Below are 25,182 nucleotides of genomic sequence, written 5' to 3' on the forward strand. Positions count from 1 at the left end.
ATGGTCAAGTACAAAGAAACTTTAGAAATGGAAATATGAAAGAATGTATTATGTTCTTAGTCATATAGCTAGTTAATAGCAGGGTAAAGGTTAATGCAGTCTCTCATTCTAGTGCTTTTTACAACTCTTGACTGCTTTTGGAATTAAGAATCAGTGTGAGCTCATATTAACAACCAACCAATAAAAATACATTTGTTTCAAATTCTAACCAGTTTATAAAGAGAAAAGATGTGAAGAGAGTATAAAGAAGAAAAGGAAAAAGAGGAAGAAACAAATTGCCAAGTTTCTTCAGCTATTCATTCCTACCGGAACCAGTTCCAAAGCCCCAGTTCTTTGTGAGCACACTTATTTTCGTTCCTGGCATATAGTGAGTCCACAATAAACATTAGTTCCTGTTCCAGCCATCTTCCTCACAGCCAACATCATTTACTCACATCACTCCTAATTTAACATCTATTCCCTGAAGTTCTTCTGCTCTCTAGGTCTTCCCCCTGAGACAGGCTGGAAAACGCACTATATATCACCAATTTTCTCTCCCACTTTCAGAATTGGCAATAGGCCATTTACTTCTGGGAGTACAAAAATCATGTCTCAGATAGTGGGGATGGGGGTATAGTAGGGTCTAAAGGAACATTTTTTAGCATCTCTTGTGAATCAGGCATATATTTCTTATATATGCCAAACCTAGAGAGGAAGTTTCTCATTCAAGACTTTGGCCTTTTTAAGAACTAGCTCTCAGAAATCTTGGGCAGACTTAGGCACTTACTAACTATGTAACTTTAGACAAATTGCTTGACCTTTCCAAGCCTCAGGTATAACCTTTAGAAAGTAGCGATCATTACATTCAGGTCAAATTTAGGGGAAATGCAGTTTGAAGAAAATTTGGCAGTGTGGGGTGCCCTCTGAAAAACAATACTCCATCATGTATGATTGTTCTCAGTAAAAAGCCAGCTTCCACAAGCCGCCTGTCTACAGATTCAGGATCTAAAAAATCTTGAAAGGCCAGAATTATTGGTAGAATCTAACAAAGGAGAACTTAAATGAGACAAATACAAGTGTATATTGGGTCTTTTGGGGAGCCATAAACATTTCTATCTATATAACTATGTCCTGGAGCGCAGACTTTGGCTCCAGGTGAAAAAGAAGGTTGTATTTTAGAGGGCGCCTGGGTGGCTCAGTTGGTTAAGTGACTGCCTTCAGCTCAGGTCATGATCCTGGAGTCCTGGGATCGAGTCCCACATCGGGCTCCCTGCTCGGCGGGGAGTCTGCTTCTCCCTCTGACTCTCTTCCCTCTTGTGCTCTCTATCTCTCATTCTCTCTCTCTCAAATAAATAAATAAAATCTTTAAAAAAAAGAAGGTTGTATTTTAGTCAAAAGTTAGCCTAGCATGAGTCAATAGTATGATGTGCCCCCCCAAAAAATAGTGAAGCTATCTTGGGCTATATTAATAGAAGAGAAATATTCAAAACAAAGAGGTGAATGTACTTAACACTACTGAACTGTACATTTAAAAATGGTTAGGGTGGTAAATTTTATATTACACATTTTTACTACAATAAAAAATGAGTTGATCTCATTTTACTAGCTGGTTGTTATTGTGACCCCATTAGGGTGATTGTGCTTATGTTACACTTTATGAATGGCAGGGATTTAGGTAAACTAGTGAGAGGACTAGAAATCGTACTGCATGACAGACCTGGGATCAGTTCACAAAAAAGCTAGGGTGGGAGGGGCAATAAAGATGTAACGATTCTCTTAAAATATTTGAGGATTGCCATTTTAGGAGAGGGATTATATTCACAATGACTTTGAGGAATAGAACTAGGACCAGTGGAAGCTCTGAGACAGTATGAGACTGAACAGCGATGCATTAGCATCACCAGGGAACTTGTAAAAAATTGTACGTTCTTGGTCCGCCACCCCAGAACTACTGAATAAGAAGTTCTGGGAATGGGACCCAATAATTAATTAATCTTTTAACAAGTTTCCAGGTTATTCTGATGCACACTAAAGTTTGAGACCCCCCTACTCCAGGAAAACATTTTCAGTTCAACAGATTCAGCAACAGATGACCTGAGAAGCTTTTAAAAACAAAACAAACAGACAAGAAACTATGATGGGGACCCACTCCCAAGATTCTGGTTAATTGGTCTGGGGTGGAGTCTGGGTATTGGTATGTTTTAAAAATAACCTAGTGACTTCAATGTGCAGCCAGGGTTGAGAACTACCTTTGTGAAAGGTTGAACTAGCATCACTAGGTAGACTGTTGAAGAGATTACTTGGGGACCCTATTTAACAATACAGATTCTTGGGCTTCAACTCTGGAGATTTATATAGATTTGAGGTAGTGTCAAGGAATACTTTTTTTCTTTCTCTTTTTTCCTTTTTTTCAAAAATCATTTCAGGTTAGACTAAAGCACAGTTAGCTTGATAAGTATCATAGATGACAAAACCTGTATATCAATCAGCTTAGTCACCAAATAGATATTGGACAGCCGTTATGTGTAAGGATCTGAGCCTGTCCTGTAGGGCAGTGATTCCCAACATGGTTGCTTATCAGAATCACTTGTGGTTGGATTGGACCACCCACAGAGATTTTTAGTTCAGCATGTATGATTTTGAAAAACTGCATGTGAATTTGATATGATACCTAATTGAGAATAATTTTTACATGAACTTTTTTATCTGAAATTTTGAACGTAGATTTAATCATATTTGATTAGGAAAGCATGCTATTTAAAGAAAGTGAGGGTCAATCCTCCTAAGTACATTTTAATGTGCATCATCATTCCAGTATCTTCTTTTTTAATTACAGATTTTTGTATATTTTAGTTTTTGATTCACTGAAGTCAGAACATCAGCACATTCATTATATTATAATCACAAAGAATATCCCATTGACAAGTAGTTGTAAGTGAATTTATTTGATTTAAAGTCGAAGTTCCACTTTTTGCATCAGGAATAACATTGTGTAAGCTTAAATGTGATAGATCTAAAAGCTTATCATGTTTGTAGCAAATTCTAAGCTCCGGATTTAATGCCCCCTGGTTTTGATAGTTACATCTCTTATATCCATTCCTTCTTTTCTGTGCCTGCTGCCCCTCCTTTGGTTCAAGCCTCAATGACCTCTTGCCTGCAATTGATTCCTAACTTCTATCCCCATTTTGAGCTACTTCTTTTCCCTTTTTTGAATGCAGAATTCAATCCAAATGCCCTAGTGAAGACAGCTATGATTTGGCCTCATTCCAACCTTTCAATTATCGTCCTTCATATACTGCCTCTCCCCAAATATGTTTATTCCACTTTTTTATCTGAATTTTACACATGTTTTAAATCTTAGTTCAAAACCTGTTCTCTAGAAAGCTTTTCTCAAACTCCTCAGCAGGAACACATTGTACCTTGTGTCCTTTATCACTTATGACATTTGATTTTGGGATCATCGTTTTTTCTATACACTTACTAAAATTACTAAATTGTAAATTCCTTGAGATTAGGAATTCATCATTTCTAACATGTGGGACAGTTATGTATATAATGAAAAAAGTAGAGATAAAACAAAGTTTAAGTTTTAGCTCCACCAAATAACACATGTGACAAGTAATTTTGATTGTACCGAATCCCTATTTTCTAATCTTCAGAATATGTGAAATGCCACTTACCTTGCAGATTTGTTTTAAGGACTAAAGGGGTAAGCTGTTGTTTTGTTTGACACATAGAAGGCCTTCAATAGATGCTCATTCTTTTTCCTTATCTCTTTCCAAAATGTCTACCATAGTACTTTGAAACTAACTTCAATAAAGATCATAAAGCTAAATGATGCCTAAAGGCACTGATGGCCTGAACTAGAGTGGTGTTATGGAAAGTGAAAAGGAAGAGATGGATATGAAATGACATTATAAGCTAGAATTGACATGAAATAGTGATTTTCTGGGGAGAAGAATGGCTGAGATTTTGAGCCTGAAATATTGTGCCATTTAGTAAAGAAAAAAACAAGAACTTGTTTGAGGAAATGAGTCAAAGGCAATAAGTCTAGGCAATACCATTCTAAAGAAAAAGTTACAGTGGTGCCAGTAACTTCATGGGCTTCCTGGAAATGATGTGGAGTATCAGTAATGAAAGGCTGGGTTAAAATACTCATCCTTTTTTTTTTTTTTCAATGGAGCACTGGGTGTTATACGCAAATAATGAATCATGGAACACTACATCAAAAACTAATGATGTAATGTATGGTGATTAATATAACATAATAAATAAATAAATAAATAAATAAATAAATAAATAAATAAATAAAATACCCGTCCTTGGTATTTCCCAACTTGAGTTGGGAAACAATTGAGTTTCAAACACTGAGTATTTAGACCTGAGGAAATCTGGAATTAAAGATTGATTTAAGAGAGAAATGAGTGTTATATTTTAGGAATTATTGAACCTCTAAATTAGTAGTTTCCTTTTGTCTTCTTAAAGGAAGCTTTGCTTTGGTAACAAGTTATATTGCTAACGAATTATAATATTTACTATTTAAGGATTTTAAAGGGAAATTCAAAATCTTACCAGTATGCTCAAATTGCATATAATAGTTAATTCTGAAACAAGGGAAGTCCTGAAATACATTTTAACTTCTTTACCTTGCTGATTTTAGAGTCAAAGATAAATCATATATTCTAAAACAATCCAAAAAAATAATTCCGAGGGGATACTATCGATATATTATAGGGATAAATTTTTAAGTGTTTGTCAAGGCATTTCTGACATGTTCCTAATTACAGTTATTCTTTCTTTTTATTAAACTATAATTAACATATAGTATTATATTAGTTGCAGATGTATTATATAATGATTCAACAATTGTTTTTCAGTGCTCATCAAGATAAGTGTACTCTTTTTTTTGTTTTGTTATGTTTTTTTGGCTTTTTATTGTTATGTTAGTCACCATACATTACATCATTAGTTTTTGATGTAGTTTTCCATGATTCATGGTTTGCATATAAAACCCAGTGCTCCATTCAGTAGGTGCCCTCTTTAATACCCATCAGCAGGCTAACCCATCCCCCCACCCCCCTCCCCTCTAGAACCCTCTGTTTCTCAGAGTCCATAGTCTCTCAAGGTAAGTGTACTCTTAATGCTTTTATCTATTTCACCACTTCACCCAGCCACCTCCCCTCTGGAAACCACCAGGTTTTGATCTGTATTTAAGAATCTGCTTTTTGGGTTTGCCTCTTTTTTACTTTGTTCATTTGTTTTGTTTCTTAAATTCCATATATGAGTAAAATGCTATGGTATTTGTCTTTTCTCTGACTGACTTAAGTTAGCATTCTGCCCTCTAGATCCATCCATGTTGTAGCAAATGGCAAGATTTCATTTTTTATGGCTGAGTAATATTCCAGTGTGTGTGTGTGTGTGTGTGTGTGTGTGTGTGTGTGTGTACACATCACATCTTCTTTATCCATTTGTCTATGGATAGATACTTGGGTTGCTTCTACATCTTGGCTATTGTAAATAAGGCTGCAATAAACATAGGGGTGCAATAAACATAGTGTTTTCATTTTCTTTGGGTAAATACCCAGTAGTGGAATTACTAGATCATATGATAATTCTATTTTTAAGTTTTGAGGAAGCTCCATACTAGTTTCCACAGTGGCTGCACCAATGTTGCATTCTCAACAGTGTATGAGGGTTCCTTTTTCTCCACATTTTCACCAACACTTGTTAATTTTTGTGTTTTTGATTTTAGCCATTCTCACAGGTGTAAAGTGATACATCGTTGTGGTTTTAATTTGCATTGCCCTGATGATTAGTGATGTTAATTATAGTTATTATCTTGGACAGGCAGTTTTTTAAGAAAGCCTTTTTAGTGCATACAGTGATACTGAAAATAAAGCTTAGTTGAAGATATCTGACATAACTTTTAAAATGAGTATCTTTAGGTGTGCCTGGGTGGTGCAGTCAGTTAAGTGGCTGGTTCATGATTTTGGTTCAGGTCATGATCTCAGGGTCCTGGGATTGAGCCCCCTGCATTGGGCTCCACACTCAGTGGGGAGTCTGCTTGAGGATTCTTTCTGTCTCTCCCTCTCCCTGTGCCCCTCCCCCTGCTCATACACTCTTTCCCTCTCTAAAATAAATAAATCTTAATAAAATAAATATCTTTAAAATTTTTAAATAGAAAGTTTTACATGTGTTTTGCAAAAATTAAAACAAGATAACTATAAAGAATAAAATGTTAAAGTTTCTCCCTTTGTTCCTTTTCTAGCCCCATTTCCCAGAGTTAACCTCTTTTAAATTTAACTTCTTTCCATATTTTTTCTACGTGGTATATAATTAATTTTTGTTAGTGTTGGGAACTGGATGTGTTATATTTTTTCTTCAACAGAAACTTACCTTTGGTAATAAATTATATTGCCAACAAACTATAATATTTACTAAAGATTTTAAAGGGAAATTCAAAATCTCACCAGTATGCTCAGTTTATCAATTTAATTTATCATTGGCATTGCTCCATAAATATGTGGTATCAACTTATTCATTTAAATAGCCAAGTAGTGAGCAAAATTTTGATGTTTTGTGATTTGAAACTTATGGATAAACTAATAAACTTTGGCAGAATACATTGCACCTGTTAAAAATCTTAGGTAGAAGTGTGGACCTCAAGTGTAAATGCAGAAAGTTTCGGTATGTGTTATTACTACAGTAAGAAACACTATAGCATAATTTCTAGATGTTATTATATGAACATAACTTTATAGCTTTGAGGGGCTTGTGTGAGACATGTTTTGCCAGATGGGTATGCTAGTCTTTTTACAATAATGGAGGATGTTTGCCCACTATGACCAAAGTTTCTTTGTGGTTCCAGATGATTTTTAGATAACATTATGGCCATAGCTCTAGATAAGTGACAGTCTTAAAACAATGCTTTTCTTAGGATTATCTCTTGTAAAACAAAATTCTAAGGCTGGGTTTTTTAATCCTGCCTTTCATTATTGGTGCCCTAGATCATCCCATGAAGCTCATGAAGTTACTGATAACCCCATAACTTTTCCTTTGGAATGATATTGCCTAGACTTATCACACTAAATAAGTAACTCTTACTATATCAGACATTAGAAGCATACTTAATATACCCATATTAAATTGCATCCTCGATAAGCAAAAAGTTATTACTGTAGCCTCACAGGCACTCAGATTTGAGGTGACATATGAAATAATAGATAGTTGAAGAATGAAAACGATACTTCTAAATATTCATTAATGTGATATACAGTCTCACCTTCCTTTATTTTATTCATAGATATGACTTGGAGTGAACAGGAAAAGACTAAACTTTATACAGATAACTTTTGTAGTATTTGTGGAGTGGTGCTACAGTTTGAATCACAAAGGATTTCACATTATGAGGTAGGTTAAAAATCATGGGAATAGAGTCTAAAGGAGGTTTTTATTTTATTTCATTTTTTATGATTTAATGTATACATATATTTATTTATATATTTGTTTATCCTCCAAACTCATTTAAAGGAGGTTTTTAAATGTAGCAGATAAACTTCATATTTTATTGTTTTTGATTCTTATGAAAATCCTGTGAAAGAGGTGATATTATTTCCCTTTGATGGATGAGGAGACTGGCTCAGAGAGGGACAGCAACTTACTGGCTTAAGTTTGGGGAATTTGGGTTTAAAATCGGTCTTTTTGACTCCAAAGCTTCTTTCCTTTTCTTCACACCATTCTGCCTCCCTTTGTATTCATCAAGCCACTATATCCTTCATGTCCTCATAGTAAATATAAGGGAGCCATTATAAAGCTTGACTACGAAACTATTAATGTGAATAAAGGGATATTATAGAATTCCAGAGTCTTCCTTTATAGTAAATGAAGGCTGTAAAAACAAAATGAACCAGTCTTGCACTTGACTTAGCCAACATCTTTTTAATCACAGAACCATAGAATTCTAAAGCTAGGAGAGAGAATGTTTAATGTTCTTACTCCTTTGGTTTATTGATTAAAAAACTGAGACCCAGAGGGATCATGATTATTCATAGCATCATGGGTATGACTAAACTTAAAAATGATTTCTTCTGATTTCATGTCCAGTGTTCTTTTCTTTCATTTGGTGTTGCTGAACCAAATGAAAGAAAAGAACCAAATGAAAAAACTAAATGGTCCCCATTTCTGTATCATATGATTAGCTATTGGATTTCTTTCATATCTAGTGTCTGGGTTATCAAAAGTACTAGATAAATTCACTTTAAAAAATACAATGCCAACTTTACGTTTTTAAACGCACCTCATTTTGCCCATTGCTAATCTTATTGGCAGCTATATTTCAGTTCTTATGTTGACTGGGATTCAATTACTATAATTACAGAGGGATATTTTGTTGGCTTTGGATTAAGAAGACCTACATTCAAGCTTTAAACTCCATCGTTGTGTAACCCTGGGCAAGTTACTTTACTTCTCTGAGCATGTTTCTTGAACCTGCAAAATAGGGGTGGTAAAATCTCACTGAGCTCATGAAAATTAAGTGAAATCAAATATGTGACAGTGCTGAGTACATCCTCAGACCCCATAGTTCAAAGATTTAGAGTTAGTAAAGAGAGACACACAATCAGGGAGCTCTGTGATAATTGTGGTTCGAACCATTTGAATTTAAATTTGAGAAAATAGCTTTTTGTGGGCTTATGAAGTACTATTCAGTGTAGAAAATATACAAAAATAAGAGAAAATCACATTCAGTTATAATGCTGTCACTTGTAGGTAACCATCATTTAACTTCTCTTTTGCTGATATGATTCCAGGATGCTTTCTGCACGTGCATGTGCACACACACACACTTTAACAAAAGATCATTGTATATGTTGTTTTTTACTTCTTTTTTCATATAAGAGCATATTCTGGACACCTGTCCTATCGTTACATCTTTTTATTTTTCTGTAATATTTTAATGGCAATAATATTTTAATGGCAACAAAGCATTATGTAATGTTATAGCATTTTTTATTAACAAATACTTATTGAGAACTTCTAATACTTCAGAACTTCGATGGTTATAAGGATTAAATTATAAATAATACAATGTCCTTATCTTCACAGAACTCTGCAAATAATGCAGGCAATAAAAATACATTGCAAAATAAAATTTATGATATTAAAAAGCAAACAGATAAGTTTACACATTGTATAATTACAAAATGTTTCCTACTAGCCTACAATTAAAAAGTTGGCACTTTATAAAATGAAATTGATATTTACAGCATTGTCAATTCTAGTACTTTGAAAGGTTATACATTTTCAGAAAGACTAGGTTTTAAAAATGTTTTATAGAATTCTGAACCTTTAAAAAGCTATTCTGCATGGAGCACTGGGTGTTATGCACAAACAATGAATCATGGAACACTACATCAAAGACTAATGATGTATGGTGACTAACATAATAATAAAAAATTTAAAGAAAAAGCTATTCTGCTCTGGGAAAATTTGGAGAAAGCAAAGCTAGATTTCCTAAGAGTCAGGTTTCCTGTTCACTGTATTATGAAATAAGTACTTTTAAACTGAATTGTTTGAATTCCAAAATACATTTTTTAAAAGCAATATGGTTTTAATAAGAATAGAAAATGGACTGTACATGTCTCTTAAAATTCCATTTCTTATCGATTTTATTATAGATTTTATAGGTTACCATTTTTTTCTCTTATTCAAATTTTTATTTAATTCCAGTTAGTTAACCTACAGTGCAATATTAGTTTTAGGTGAACAATATAGTGATTCAACACTTCCATACAACACCTGGTGCTCATCACAAGTGCACTCCTCAGTCCCCATTACCTATTTAACCTATCCCCCACCTACCTCCCCTCTGGTAACCATCACTTTGTTTTCTGTAGTTGATTCTATTTCTTGGTTTGCCTCTCTCTCTCCCTCTCTCTCTCTCTCTCTCTCTCTCTCTCTCTCTCTCTTCCCCCTCCCCCTCCCTCTCTTTTTTTCCACTTTGCTCATTTGTTTTGTTTCTTAAATTCCACATGTGAGTGAAATTATATGGTATCTCTCTGATTGACTTATTTCACTTAGCATTATACTGTCTAGCTCCATCCATGTCATTGCAGATGGCAAGATTTCATTCTTTTCTATGGCTGAGTAACATTCCATTGTTTATATATACTACATCTTTATCCATTCATCAGTTGATGGACATTTGGGCTCCTTCCATAATTTGGCTATTGTTGATAATGTAGCATATTTTTAAATTTAAATTTCAGTGCCATCTGGAAGTTTGGTGCTTATGGTTATTAAATAATCAAATCAAATCTATATATAACTTTCCATATATTTGAAAGCATTTCCATACAAATACTGTACTTGAAAAGGTGATTTTTTTTTTCCTCTTTAGTATACAGCTTGGTTAATACTATCAGACGATCTCAGTATATAGTATTTATTGCACATGTAAAATAGAACAGTACTGTAGAAGTTTTGAATGTTTCTTAAGTTATTTAAATTCCAGTTAACATACAGTGTAATATTAGTTTCAGGTGTACAATATAGTGATTCAGCACTTCATACAACAACACCAGGTGCTCATCACAACAAGCGCACTCCTTAATCCCCATCACCTATTTAACCCATCTCCCCACTCACCTCCCCTCTGGTAAACATCAGTTTTTTCTCTATAGTTAAGAGTCTTTTTCTTAGTTTGCCTCACGCTCTCTTTCTTCCCTTTGCTCATTTGTTTTCTTAAATTCTACATATGAGTAAAATCATGGTATTAGTCTTTTTCTGACTTATTTTCCTTAGCATTATACTCTCCCTCTCCTGCTCCATCCATGTCATTGCAAATGGCAAGATTTTATTCTTTTTTTTAAAGATTTTATTTATTTGTCAGAGAGAGAAAGAGGGAGAGGGCAAGCACAAGCAGGGGGAGCGGCAGGCAGAACAGGCAGAGGGAGAAGCAGACTCCCCACTGAGCAGGGAGCCCGATGTGGGACTTGATCCTAGGACCCTGGGATCATGACCTGAGCCGAAAGCAGACACTTAACCAAGTGCGCCACCCAGGCATCCCAGATTTCATTCATTTTGATGGCTGAGTAATATTCCATGGTGTGTGTGTGTGTGTGTGCATAAGAAAATGAAGATGGATGTTAGGAATTTTCAGGTAAGTAGCCTATATTGATGTCATAATTCTAAACTTTGAGTTATCAAGTCATTCTAACAAGATTGTGCTTATTTCAGATCCACAGGAGTGAAGTAGCAGACAGAAACAAATTTTGTGATCTCTGCAACATGATATTTAGCTCCCCAGTTGTTGCTCAGTCTCACTATGTGGGAAAAGTCCATGCTAAAAAACTGAAGCAATTAATGGAGGAGAATGATCAGGTATCTCCATCAGGATTTCAGCCAGAGATGGGTAAGATTACATTCACCTCTTTAGCTTCAATACAGGGTCTCCTTACCATTTTTTGTCCAACTTTGCTATCCATTATTTTATTGGAGAAACTTTCATTCTGGAGTAATAACTTGATTCTTCTTCTTCTGCCCAGTTAATTTCTTTCTGTATCTTTGTCATTTAATATAGAGATTATGATTGCTAGCTAAATTTTAAGAAATGTTATGACCCTTCCTTTTTAGTTTATTCAGTACAAATGAAAGCAGGTGATTTGCCGTGCTGCTATAAAGAAACAACAAAAAGCAGCCTGAGCTCTCCATTTTCTAATCAAATCATAAAATTTTACTTAGCTCCTTCTCTCCCTTGCCATCTATCTCATTTTTTCTTCTTCAGTATTTTCTAGAACATTATCTCACATGTGTGTTCACACCAGTATTTTTACCATAATATAGTTATGGTGCAGCATTTTCTGACTATAACTACAAGCAAAAAAAAAAAAAATAGTAAGTTACAGAATCTCCTTCTACCCTGATAGTTCATTTCTTTCTTCTAATAAAGTACCACCAACATCATCAATCAATAAGTAATGGGTACTTATTTTATGCTAGATCCCAAAGATACAGAGAACTGTAAAACACTGCCTCTTTCCTCCTTCCAGTGATGATGAGTCACCAGCACATGAGAAATCTTAACTTAAAGATCTCACTTCTGGCCTAAGGTGGCAGAGTACACCCTGGAAAATCAAACTTGTATTTTGAAAAATTTGTGTGCCAGAAGAAAAAATGAGATGATTAATCCTCTGGAATAAATAATTTACCACATTCTGACTAGCTTCAACACTTTAGGAATAAGGCATGACTAGTATGAAAAATTTACCAACATTAATTTCCAATCCATATTGTAGGCCTCATCCAAACTTAAAACGTACTGTTTTCTTAATGATGAGCACTGGGTGTTATATGCAACTAATGAATCATTGAACACTACATCAAAAACTAATGATGTACTATACAGTGGCTAACTGAACATAATAAATAAATAAATAAAAGAATACTATGAATAATAATACTGTGAACAATAATAAAAAATTAAACCAGAATTATTTTTAAACTTATTCTAGTCTCTCTAATTTTTGTATATTTGTTTTTCTTCCTGTCATCTAAAGAGGGTTAGAATCTGTATGCTGTACAATATAAAGCATCTTGTAAAGTCTTATTTTCAGTCCCCCAAATTCATCAATTTGAGCTCAGGTAGGATACTAAATGTAAGAGCTCTGACATAACTATAATTGTGGAAACATATAATTTTATAGCCTTAAACAACTGCATAAGTTTTATTTTGATACAAACATCACAAATCTGGACTGGATAGACTTACTGGGGTACTCAAGAAAGACACCAACTTAGAAGTTGGTACCATCTGTTTTACCCTCACTGATTTTAAGAACCATCCTAAGCTCTCGTGCTTTCATCGATTTTTCCAATGAATATAATTAGCCAATGCCTGATGCTGAATATTCCTCCCTGTACCTTTGTTGAAGAAACTTGGGGACAGACTTGTATTCAAATTTCTATTCTTACAGAAGGAAATTCTTTTCAACCTGAGTACCTTTATCCAACAGCCCTGTGTGGAAAAAAGTCCAAAAATAGCAGTTTTCAAAGAATTCTGAATTCCCCTAATACTTTGTAATGAATGCAGCTCTAATAGCTGAATATATGTTGATCACTTCTCATTACAACTATTTCAGCAGGTGGGCCTCTTACTACTTCTGCAGAATCAACTTTTCTGAAGCCCCTTGCTGTCAAGCCTCCTCCAGGTGGGATTAAAGACAAGACTATGCCTTCCTCTTCCAGCAGTGCTTTGGATTTGAATAATACAAACAAGTATTGCAAGCTCTGTCCTGCTTCCTTTAATAGTCCATTAATGGCCCAACAGCACTATGTTGGGAAAAAACACAAAAGAAATGAAGCTAGGAAGAAGTTTGTAGACAACATAAGAGAGAAACCTCTTCCAGCAAAATCAGATGCAAATGGTAAACAGTAAAAATATCCTAAAATTCTTTCATAGGAAGTTATTTTATAAAACATACTGGTTTATGTATATATCAATTTGCTGTAGTTTGATAGTAGTGATGGGATTATACAATTTTAGATGAGTAAGGACTTCAGAGTCCATCTAGTTTTGTCTGTTGGTTTTCTAGAAAATGAGACTCAGAAAGTTTAGATGACCTTTATGAATTATAGAATCAAATATAGGTATTCCCGTGGTTCCATGTTATATCATAGGTACATAAGGAAGTATTTTTAACTAGTGTCATGTGGTTACATTATTCAGTCACTAAGTATGGCTTAAGTGTCTCTAAGGTGCTAGGCTAGTCATTGTTGGGAATACAAATGATATACCATTTTCCCTGAAGGAGCAAGTGTCTAAACTAGTTGGGTTAATAACACTTCATTGCAAGAGGCTACAGACATGAATTTTTATGTACATATTTTTGGTAACTAGAGGAGTGAAACATCATGGTTCAGAAAACCTTCATAGAGGATGTATATGATTTAGATTGGTGGAAGTGGGAAGGAGAGAGAATTAACAAAGGAGCTAGAAAGACTGGCAAGAATTCAGGCACAGTAAAGATTCTGATCCTGACTGGAATAATCCACTTGCTCTTCTAACCATTTTTTTTTTCATTTTTCCCCCACAGGCACCTTCTCATTACTAGTGTATTTTATTCCTTTTTCATATTCTCTCTTCTACCCACTTCTTTTCCTCCACTCACTGTTATTTTTCAATTCTTTTCTTACTAGACCTTTCTGCTTCATATGAAAATGTTCATTACTCCCACCTTGAAGCCATATTCTTTGTCATATGTAACTCCTTATGCTCTGGTTCTTCTGTGTTTCTATTTCTTTTCTCTTTTCTTTGGGGGCTCTTTTTTAATTCATTACCTAAATGTAGGTGTTCCTGTGGCTCCATTCTTGGCCTTACTCTACAAACATGATCTAAGCTGTTCCCCTGATTTCATCTCTTATCTGTATGCTTATGACCTTTCTGTCAAGCTTTGGACTCATATATCCAACTGGCAGCTACTGCTTTACCTGGATACCTCATATCCATTTCAATTCCACTCAGTTATTCAGAATAGAAACCTGTAGTTAACTGGGAATCCCCCAACACTACCTTCTTCGCTTTTTATATCTAATGAAACACCAAGCCATGACTGTTTTACCTGGTCCCTTATCTGCAGCCCTACTCTTCCCGTACTAGGTCAGGCCCTCAACATCTTTCCTAGAGCTTTGCTACTCAAAGTGTGGTTTGTGGCCAGCATCATCAGCATCACTTGGGAGCTTGTTAGAAAAAAGAATCTCAAGTCTCACTGCAGACCTACTGAAACAGAAACTGCATTTTGACAAGATTTCCTAGGGGATTTGTACTCACATTAAATTTTGAGAAGCATTGTTCTAGAATATTGCCACAGCCTCCTAAATACTCTTCCTGCCATCAGTTTTGTCTCTCCAAATCTACCCTCTATTTAATCACTAGAGTGTTTCACCTAAAGTGCACATCCTTCCATGTCATTCCCTACCTTAAAATCCTCACTTTTTTCTCCTTTTTCTGAGGATAAAAATCTAAGCTTCATAGCTCTTTATCATTCCCTGCCTATGTTCTCCAGGCTTATCCCCTCTTACTTCCTGCCATGATCTGTATAGGTCAGAACCTGCAAACTGCTTATGGTTTCCAGAAACCATTACCCTATTTCTTGTCTCTGTGCCCTTTTTCATGCTGCCATTTTACCTGGAACATCTCCATGTTCCTCTTCTTTATCTAATTCCTAACTCATTCTTTAACATACTACTTCCTGGGAAGCCTTTTCACTCCCTTCAAGACTTATCTTCTATGCTTCTTTAGCCTGCATGTCTAATTTTCTCTCTGTGTGTCTTTATCTCCCACTAGGATGTGTCAGGTCTTTGAGGGAAGGGATTTCACCCAACTCCTCTGTATTTCCAATGCTAGAGATAGAAACTGGCATAGAATAGGCCTACTTCAATAGCAATTAGTTTAATATAGAATCAGTGAACTACTAATCTTGATATATTGAGTGCTAACCCTGCATTGGTACTATTTAAGTTTCCTAATTAATGTGATTCAGCATACCCCAAAAAGTTACATAGAGATCTGTGTTTTTATCTAGGAATTTGAAGAATGTTGATTTAGGCAAGTGTAGAAATACAAGTGGTAGGGCTTCTGAAAGTAGTAGATGTTTGGAGAAATGAGTCTTCAACTTGTTAGGATATTTTTCCTATTGCTGGGGTGAGGATATCTGAAATAAGTACCTTCTAGTTTAATAGTCAGCATTAGGTAAAATTGGAACTGAGTCATTTATGAGAAGTGTATATACTCTGGTCACTTCTAAAGGGAGAGTCATGTTAGCATTCTGAAGTTTCAAGGTTATTAGAATAAGAGAAGGGGGATTTTGGTGAAATTTTCATCTGGCCAGGGAGGGAGTGCTGACTAGCATAATAGAGCTCAAAGAACAAATTTTCAGCCCTGCTTTTAACTGTCCCATTTTAAGAACAGTAAACATTTGAGGATTAAAAAATAGCTGGAGAATTTGAATTAGCTAATGAGAATTTCAAAGAACAGAACAGCAGAAGCCCATATTATAAGCGAGCAAGTGGTAAGACAGAAACCATTCGATATATGACACCTTAACTATTTCATTCATCACCCCATTTTCTCCTTTCTGTCTCTGCCTTTTTTCCATCTGTTTTGTTTATATATGTTCCTACTATACCTAATCTCTCTTTCTTCATCATTCTCACTGCTTTCTTCATGTCCCTCACCCAGCCCAGATCTTATTAGCACAGGAATGGCTACCATAACGATATGGAACTAAAGTATGTATGTATTTTTTATTTATTGTATTTGTTTTGTTTATCTTACTAATTTCTAGCCTCATTATTGCACTTAGATATCTCACCTTCACCTGTAACTCAACATACCTAAAATTGAATTAATAATCTTCTCTAAAACCAACTTGAATTTCCCAAGATTCCTGTCTTTGCCAGTTGTACCACTATTAGTCACCTACATTTGAATCTTTGAGGGCATCTTCAACTACTCAATTTTCCTATATCCTGTCCATCAGCAAGTCTTATCAAGTCTTAGAACTATTCTTCCTTTCCATTACATTTCCACTACCATCATTTCACACTTGAATGTTATTACAACCTTCTGGAAGGCTTTACATATACCTCATTGTTAGTCTCTCACTCCTTAGTAGCAAGATTTCAACCCTGAATAAATTCCACAGTCCACCTTTTCTACTTTTACATTCAGGATACTGGGTGATGCTATGGAAAATTATGTAAAGCTAGAGATTGGGTACCTCAGCAGAGTCTTGGGATCCAATCTCTGTGGACTTGTAGTCCTATTTAATCCTTTACCTTTTCCTTCACTTTCCTGTCAGCAGTGATTTTAAAACCCACACCACCCTCCAGGACTCTCTTCCACTCTTCTACACTTCCCCTTCTCACATCCTTCAGATAAACTTATCTCCCACATTCAATCAGTTACCGAGTTTTGCCAGTTTTTATTTTTTTTTAGTTTTGCCTGTTTTAATGGTATATTTCACCAGTCTCCTTGCTCCTCTCTATCCCTACTGTGTTCTAGCTCATGCCCTCCTTATCTCCTGCCTCATCTAGTTATTTACATACATGTGGTCTCCTTACTTTGAGGCTTGTTCCTCTCAAATTTATCCTCCATATTGCAGCTAGAGGAGAGACTTCTCTCAAACACACAGCTGACCATGTCACTTACTACTTAAAACATTTCAAGGTTTCCCAATACACAGGATAAAAAGTCTAGGCTCCTTAGCATAACCTATACATCTCTCTGATCTGACACCTTTTTGCTTCTCCCATCTTATCCTGTTATATTTTATTCTACAACAATTCCAAATTTTAAGAAGTTCTTATAAACACTTCTATGCTTCTATCATGCTAGTCCCTCTCCATACAATACTCTTCTCAACTCTTTCCATCAAGTTAGCTATTGTTCATCCTTCCAAGTTTAAGGCATCATCTCTTCCAGTAGCCTTCTTCAGACCCCCATATTCTCCTTCTTTGAGCTCCCATACCCCTTAAGCATACCTCTTACCTTTACCAAATGCGATTGAAATTCTTTGTTTATATGTTTCTCACTTGGATTTGTGAGCAACCTGCCCATTTTACTCATCTTGTACCCCTAGAATCTAGCATGATGCGAGATTAGCTAACGCTAAGGTGCTTAGTGTTTGTTGAACAGATTATTTGAAGTCAACACATCATGCTCATTTCTGTCTCTCCCATATCTGATACTGTTTTCATCCCCTGGAATGCCCTTATCTGCCTTCCTTACAATTCAAATCCTTCTTGTCCTCCAAGATCCATCATAACTTCCCTCACTGCTCTAGCTGCTGGTATTCTCCCCCTCCTCTGATTCCTCATAGACTTCACTTTTTCGTTGACAATTGCATTAATTTTAGCCCCTTAACTGAATTAGCCTCCTTGAGACAAGGGATTATATTTTATTCTGCAATATCCATCTCAGCACTTTATATGGTGTAATAAGTACATAGTTTTTCTTAGTATTTGCTAATTGTTTATTGAGAGGCAGTGTCATGTAGAAGGATAAACATAGATTGGGAGATATGTTTGAAGTCATTTACCCGGTTGTAGCTCAGATTCCTCAGGTGTAAAGTGAAAATAGGCTACTTCACAGTATTGTCAAAGGATGAAATGAAGCAGTACAGTATCCATTACAGAATAGGTCCTTAACAAATGTTACTTTTTTAAAAATGTTTTTCTCCTGTTGTAATTTAAAAACAGGTAAATTAGACTTTTTCTACTTTTTTTCATAAAGTAAATCCCACATTAAGGTGCATTTTTGCTTATATGTAGCTCTCAATTGACTATTTTCCATTTAAGCTAATAGACCAATGGTTCTCACCTTGACTACATGTTAGAATCATACAGGGAGCTTTTAGAAATCTCAATGCTCAGGCCATCCCTCAAATCAATTAAATTAGAATCCCTAGGACCTACACATTAGTGTTTTGTTTTCTCTTTTTTAACTCCCCAATTGATTAGGATATAGAGCTAAGATTGAGGACCACAGCGTTAGACTATTTAAAGACATGTACTTCCCCAATCTGTGCTTTGAAAACAAAGATCATATAGTCTGGGGAGTTATAAGATAGAGCTGTGATTAGGAGAAAAATGGGCACCACAAGTGTTAGGTAATGGAAGATTCTGAAAGCTATGAGATGCAAAGAAGCTTGAGTTTCTGAATGAAGTCAGAAACAAGGAATCCTAGCAGAGCTGAGGGCAGCAGAGCTGGACAGGGCCAAGGAACAGACCAAGATGGGAGATTAGAAAGTGTAAGAAACATAGTGGATTAAAGAGATTTAGAGTATACTTATCTTGGTGAGCACTAAATAATGTATAAAATTGTTGAATCATTATATTGTATACCTGGAACTAATGTAACACTATATATTAATTATATTTCAATTAAAAAAGGAAAAGAAAAAGAAATATAGTGGAGGCAGGTTACAGAAGGATTAGACCAGGAATTCTGAACTTGGAGTCAATAAATAGACTTCATATCTTCAGAGAAAGTGTTTATACCATTTTTATATATTATTTTCTGAGATGTCTATATCTAGAAAAACCTAAAGGATATCAGTATTTGAAAAAGACAAGGGCTAAGGTAATAGTAATCAGACCAGAATTCCAGAACTGCCTCTGGACCTTTTATATGTGACCTGCAGCTTCTCTAAACCCCTATATTACCTATATTATAATCTTCCAATATAATTTGTAAAGAAACAAAGGAGGAACTGAGGAGAATATTATGTATACTATATACTTTATAAGCACTAAACAAATATGTAAAACCCCTGAAATATGAGTACATAATCATAATGAAGATCATTGGCTCGATATTAGGGCAGTGGTGCTCAACAATGGCTGTATTAAAAAAAATCATCTAAAAAATGCTTTCAAAAAGTAAGAAAGCCTGGTTCAACTCCTAGAGATTCTGATTTAAATGGGCCTGTAACATGAATATTTTTAAATTTTTCACATGGTTCTAATGTGTAGCTAGCATTGAGAACCACTAACCTAGAGGAAACCAGGTGTCCTGCTTATCTTGCATAACTTGGGTGCTCTCAAAATGTATGGTGTTGGCCAAGCAGATCTGAGTCTTAATTTTCACACCTGTTAAATAAGTATTAATTTTTTGAAAAGGTTTGTTCTGAGCATGCATAGTCCTGGATTTAGTCTTTAGCTTTGCAGGAAGTCCAGAATCTTCACGGTAGATCAGCCTCAAATCAGGGACTGACCAGACCACAAACAAACTTGGCAAACACTTATAAATAATCAAGGAAGCAGAAAGGTATTCCCTTAGTGTATTTCCCACACGTTCTCTAAGAATAATTACCTGTGGTATTGTTAAAATACAAATTCCCTCTCCTAGAGACAGTGGATCATGTTCTCCAGGGGAGGAGCTTGGGGATCTATATTTAAGTAATGCTCCAAGTAATTCTTATCAGAGAAGTCTGGGAAACATTGTAATTTAAGTTAATACGTTGTCATTCTGATAGTGATTTATGGTAGGAGAAGATATATATTTTTTCAGTTCTCAGGGTTTTTAAAACTTGGATCTATCATCCAGGGATATCCCTTTTTTGGGATCAAAGAATATGGGAAACCAAATTATAATCAGAAAGTGACTTGGTGAGCATGAAATCAGAGCACTGGGAGAGAGGATAGTTACGAGGAATCATTCATTCAGTCTTTGGCATAACCTGCTGAGCTCTCCTGGGCCCACTAGAGTATCTGTCAATAGTACGCAGAGTCCTCATGTTCTTCCAAGTTAGTATCTTTCTTTCCCCCTTGACAATATTCTCTTGTTTCTATGAATAATCTTTGCTTGGACAAGACACATACACTTGATAATGATTAATTTAGAATCCTTTGAATGATTAAGGGGCTGTTTGATTTAAAAGATGACCTCGCTTGACCCTAAAATTACTGCAGCCACCAATTTATTGCCCCTTCTTTAGGGTGGGATTATTTTATATTTGGCTTATGAAATTTATTAATTTGCTACTTCTGACCAAAGAGAAAGTAGAAGAATAATGAGGTTAAGAAAATAAAGATTAATTTATCCCCTGCTTTCAATTCTACCTAAGAAGCAGAGTAGAGAGGTAGCTGGTATACCTATTCTATAGTTCTTGACTCTTTTGAAGTGGTAACTAGTAGTTTTGTTTTAGAATTTTGCTTTCAGCTTTTATCCTTAGAGTGGGGCTCACTGAACCTCTCTCCTTTCTAAAATCTGTCTGTGGAAATTACTTTTGGTAAACTAATGCACTACAGTGATTTCAGGTAAGAGAGTAAAAATTTGCTTTTGTTTGATCTTTTGGGAACTTTCAGGTTTTTGTTGGGTGGAAAGAGAATTAGGAGCAAGCAAAAAGGTTGGTTAAGGGATTAAGAGGCAATCGTTGGTTGGATGTACTAAATTTGAAGTGCCTGCTACACTTTCATGTAGAAACAATAGGCAGGCAGATAGCAGTTTCTTAGGAAAGAGGCCAAGCCTAGAGAAGCAGTGTGGTGTAGTGTAAAGAATTCTGGGCTCTAAATTAAGAAATATGGGCGCTGAGAGGTTATCTCTATTACTAACTGGCTCTTTGACTTTGACCAAGTCATTTGACCTCTCTGGGTCTTTTTAAATTGGGAAATTTCAGTAGATGATCTCAGTAAATTCCTGTCCAGCTTTGTGATTCTAAGTGTGTCCGTATTAACCTCCTTAACTTGGACTCTCTATTTTTTCAGCATTTAGTATGAGAACCTACGTTTGCCATATTTGTAATATCACCTTTACATCTTTAGAAATGTTCCGATCCCATATGCAAGGAAGTGAACACCAAATTAAGTAAGTATTTTTTTTTACCAAAATCCTCCTGTGAGGATTTTGAGCAGGACTTCTGTCAAATACCCTTGCATGTATTTTACAAACTTTCTAGCCATTCATTTCCCTATGAGTTGATACTGCTATAGGTGATGGTATTTGTAGGTGATGGTATTTGATACTGCTAGAGGTGATGATATTTGAATCCCCTAGGGACTTTTCTAGCCATGATAGTATACTGGCAGAGCTGGATAATTGGCACCCCTCCTGACCAGACAGCATTGTCCTTCTCTGGGGAGATGCTGAAGGATCATTCTCATTGAGCCATACAAACTCAATTAAGTCCTGGAAGGTTCTTAGTTCCAGGAGATAAAGTGATCTGGTCATCATCCTTCCAGCGAGGTACAGTAGTTAAGAAAAAAGGTCTTGCTCTCACTGATATGAGGAATTCTTAATCTCAGGAAACAAACTGAGGGTTGCTGGAGTGGTGGGGGGTGGGAGGGATTGGGTGGCTGGGTGATAGACATTGGGGAGGGTATGTGCTATGGTGAGCACTGTGAATTGTACAAGACTGATGAATCACGGATCTGTACTTCTGAAACAAATAATGCAATATATGTTAAGAAAAAAAAGAAGAAGATAGCAGGAGGGGAAGAATGAAGGGGAGTAAGTCGGAGGGGGAGACAGACCATTAGAGACGATGGACTCTGAAAAACAAACTGAGGGTTCTAGAGGGGAGGGGGATGGGGGGATGGGTTAGCCTGGTGATGGGTATTAAAGAGGGCACATTCTGCATGGAGCACTGGGTGTTATGCACAAACAATGAATCATGGAACACTACATCAAAAACTAATGATGTAATGTATGGTGATTAACATAACAATAAAAAATTATTAAAAAAAAAAAAGGCCTTGCTGTTGGACAGACCTGGATTGGAATATCAGATCTGTCTTTCTAACAAGTGTATAACTTTGGACAGCTCCAATATGAAGTTGTTATAATGAAATATTAAAAATCTGTGTAAGGTGCCTGGCCTGGCATATAATAGGAGCTTGATAAATATTCCATTCTATTTTATTGTTTTAAGGAGGAGAGGATTAAGTGGACAATTAAGGACTGGATAAGTCAGGTAGCAGGACAGAGGGGCACTTAACTATTGTATTTTTGGTTTGTTGCTTTAAAAATCAAAGCTTAGTGTTTCTGTTACATTATTTTATTCTTGTAGGAACTGTATCTACTTTGAGTCTGAATATTTAGAAGCTAAATTGTCTGATTCACCAAATTAATCTTCAGACTCTTTTTTTTTTTAATCTCAGAGTTCCAGAATAAATAGCCATTATATTTATAGATCTATGCAAGGAACTAATTAAAACTTTTAAAACAATGTGACATTCAGATCAGACCATCTTTGGGGCATTAAATATTACTGGTCCTTTCCTGCCTATCCCAACATGCCTTACATTTTAAGTACTAAGACAGTAGCAGCTATGTCTGCATCTTCCCTTTTATCTCAGCCCTGAAAATTTTTTGTGTGTAATAAATTGTGAGGTACATGGGAAATATCTGACTATCCCTGCTCCTTCTTTTTGGCATAAAAAGTGATGATTTATAGCTTTTATATTGCAGTAGGTTTTTTAAATTTGTTTGGGCTTTTGTTGTTTTTGTTTTTCCAAACTAATCTTTTTGAAAGCAAAGAAAATATTCAGAATAAAATAACCTAGTAACAAGAACTTTCTACTGCCTTCTTTGCAGAGAATCCATTGTTATCAACCTAGTGAAGAATTCAAAGAAGACACAAGACTCTTACCAAGATGAATGTGCAGATTACATCAAAGTGCAGAAAGCCAGAGGATCAGAGTCCAAGACTTGTTTCAGAAAGATGGAAGAGGGTTCTTTGGAAACCCGTGGGTACAGGGAAGTAGTTGATTCCAGGTCCAGACATAGAATGTTTGAACAGAGACTCCCATGTGAGTCTTTCTGGACATACCCAGGATCATACAATATTTCACAACCAGGAGAAAACCAATTACCTCATTGCTCACCAGCTCATTCAAAGAGGACCTATGACTCTTTCCAAGATGAACTGGAAGATTACATCAAAGTGCAGAAAGCCAGAGGACTAGATCCAAAGATTTGTTTCAGAAAGATAAGAGAGAACACTATGGAAACCCGTGGGTACAGAGAAGTTGATTCTGGACCCAGACAAAGAATATTTGAGCAAAGATTTTCACTTGAGATTTCCCAGACCTACCATCAACCATATAATATTTCACCAGTGGAAAGCCAGTTATATCACCGGTTACCAGCTCATTCAAAGAGGACTTATGATTCCTTCCAAGATGAACTTGAAGATTACATCAAAGTGCAGAAAGCCAGAGGACTAGAGCCAAAGACTTGTTTTAGAAAGATTAGTGATAGCTCTATGGAAACCCATAAGTACAAAGAAATGGTTGATTCCAGACCCAAACATAGAATATTTGAGCAAAAACTCCCATTTGAGACTTCCCAGACCTATACAGGATCATACAGTATTTCACAAGCACTAGAAAACCAGTTACCTCATTGCTTACCAACTAATGACAGCAAACAGAAACTAGACTCCATGATCTCTTGTCAACCCATCAGAGACTATTTCCCAGAAAAACCAGTACCCCTGAGCCTTAGTCAGCAAGAAAATAACTCTGGCCCATACAGTGTAGAATCTGAAGTTTACAAGCACCTCTCCTCAGAAAACAGTACCAGTGACCATCAAGCAGATCATAAACGGAAACATCAGAAGAGAAGAAGACACCTGGAGGAAGGTGAAGAAAGGCCAGAGAAAGAGCAGTCCAAGCATAAAAGGAAAAAGAGTTATGAGGATACTGATCTAGATAAGGACAAGAGCATCCGACAAAGGAAGAGAGAGGGAGATAAAGTCAGTGTTAGTTCAGGAAAGCTTAAACATCGAAAAAAGAAAAAAAGCCATGATGTATCCCCTGAGAAAGAAGAACGTAAGCACAAGAAAGAGAAAAAGAAATCTGTTGAAGAAAAGACAGAAGAGGAAATGCTTTGGGATGAATCTATTCTTGGATTTTGAGCTTTTAGTTTTTGTTTACCCAAGGATGAATTGAAGAAATCAGTTAAGAACATGGATTTAGACAAACAGGAACATCTAGTGAAGAAAAGGAGCAGTGGATACAGTCAGTGTCAGTTCAGGAAAGCTTAGTTTTTGTGTGTATAAGTTGAAATTGAATTGAAAGAAGAAACAAACAAGCTTAGACCTACCCTCTGAGAAAGAACATAAGAAAAACATAACACAACAAGAACATAAGAGAAAAGGAAACCTGTTGAAGAAAAGACAAGAGTCAATGTTTTGGGAGGAGTCTGTTCTAGGAATTTGAACATTTTATTTTGTTTACCTAAGGATGAATTGAAGAAATCAGTTTAGAAAATGGATTTAGACAAAAAACAAAAACATCCAATGAAGAAGAGAAGAGGTGAATATGGTTATTGTCAATTCAGGAAAGCTTAGTTTTTTGGGGGGTGTAAAAATTGAAAATGACTTGAAAGAAGAAACAAGCATAAACCTAGCCTCTGAGAAAGAAGAATATAAGAACACAAGAATAGAAAAGGAAACCTGTTGAAGAAAGATAATGCTTTGGGATGAGTCTACTCTTGGATTTTGAACTTTTTAGTTTTGTTCCCTTAAGGTTGAATTGAAGAAATAAGTTGAAGAGTTTGGTTTCATGAAATTGTTATTTGAATTTTCCTAAATGAACAGTTAACTTTAACCTCTAACAAAAGCCAAGTGAAGTAAAAGTATTCAATATGCCTTTTCCTTAAGTTACTTTTCCTCATTTTCTTAAAAAAAAAAAGAAAAAAAT

The 25,182-nt window shown here is 35.6% G+C and overlaps 1 protein-coding gene across 1 annotated transcript in view; it reads left to right on the plus strand.

Moving 5' to 3' along the window:
• ZMAT1 (zinc finger matrin-type 1) overlaps positions 1-24,848 on the plus strand; it is a 33,424-nt gene extending 8,576 nt beyond the window's left edge. Inside the window, exons 2-7 of the mRNA XM_028095350.2 lie at positions 7,283-7,389; positions 11,108-11,137; positions 11,215-11,389; positions 13,116-13,400; positions 21,244-21,343; positions 23,072-24,848. Of these exons, the coding sequence (XP_027951151.1) occupies positions 7,283-7,389; positions 11,108-11,137; positions 11,215-11,389; positions 13,116-13,400; positions 21,244-21,343; positions 23,072-24,395 (2,021 nt within the window). The 3' untranslated portion in view covers positions 24,396-24,848. The remainder of the gene's footprint in view (positions 1-7,282; positions 7,390-11,107; positions 11,138-11,214; positions 11,390-13,115; positions 13,401-21,243; positions 21,344-23,071) is intronic.
• The last annotated feature ends 334 nt before the right edge of the window (positions 24,849-25,182 follow it).

This window comes from Eumetopias jubatus, unplaced genomic scaffold, assembly GCF_037043125.1.
Source record: "Eumetopias jubatus isolate StellerSeaLion01/CBP00866 unplaced genomic scaffold, mEumJub1_p1.0 scaffold_11, whole genome shotgun sequence".
Classification (NCBI taxonomy): Eukaryota; Metazoa; Chordata; class Mammalia; order Carnivora; family Otariidae; genus Eumetopias; species Eumetopias jubatus.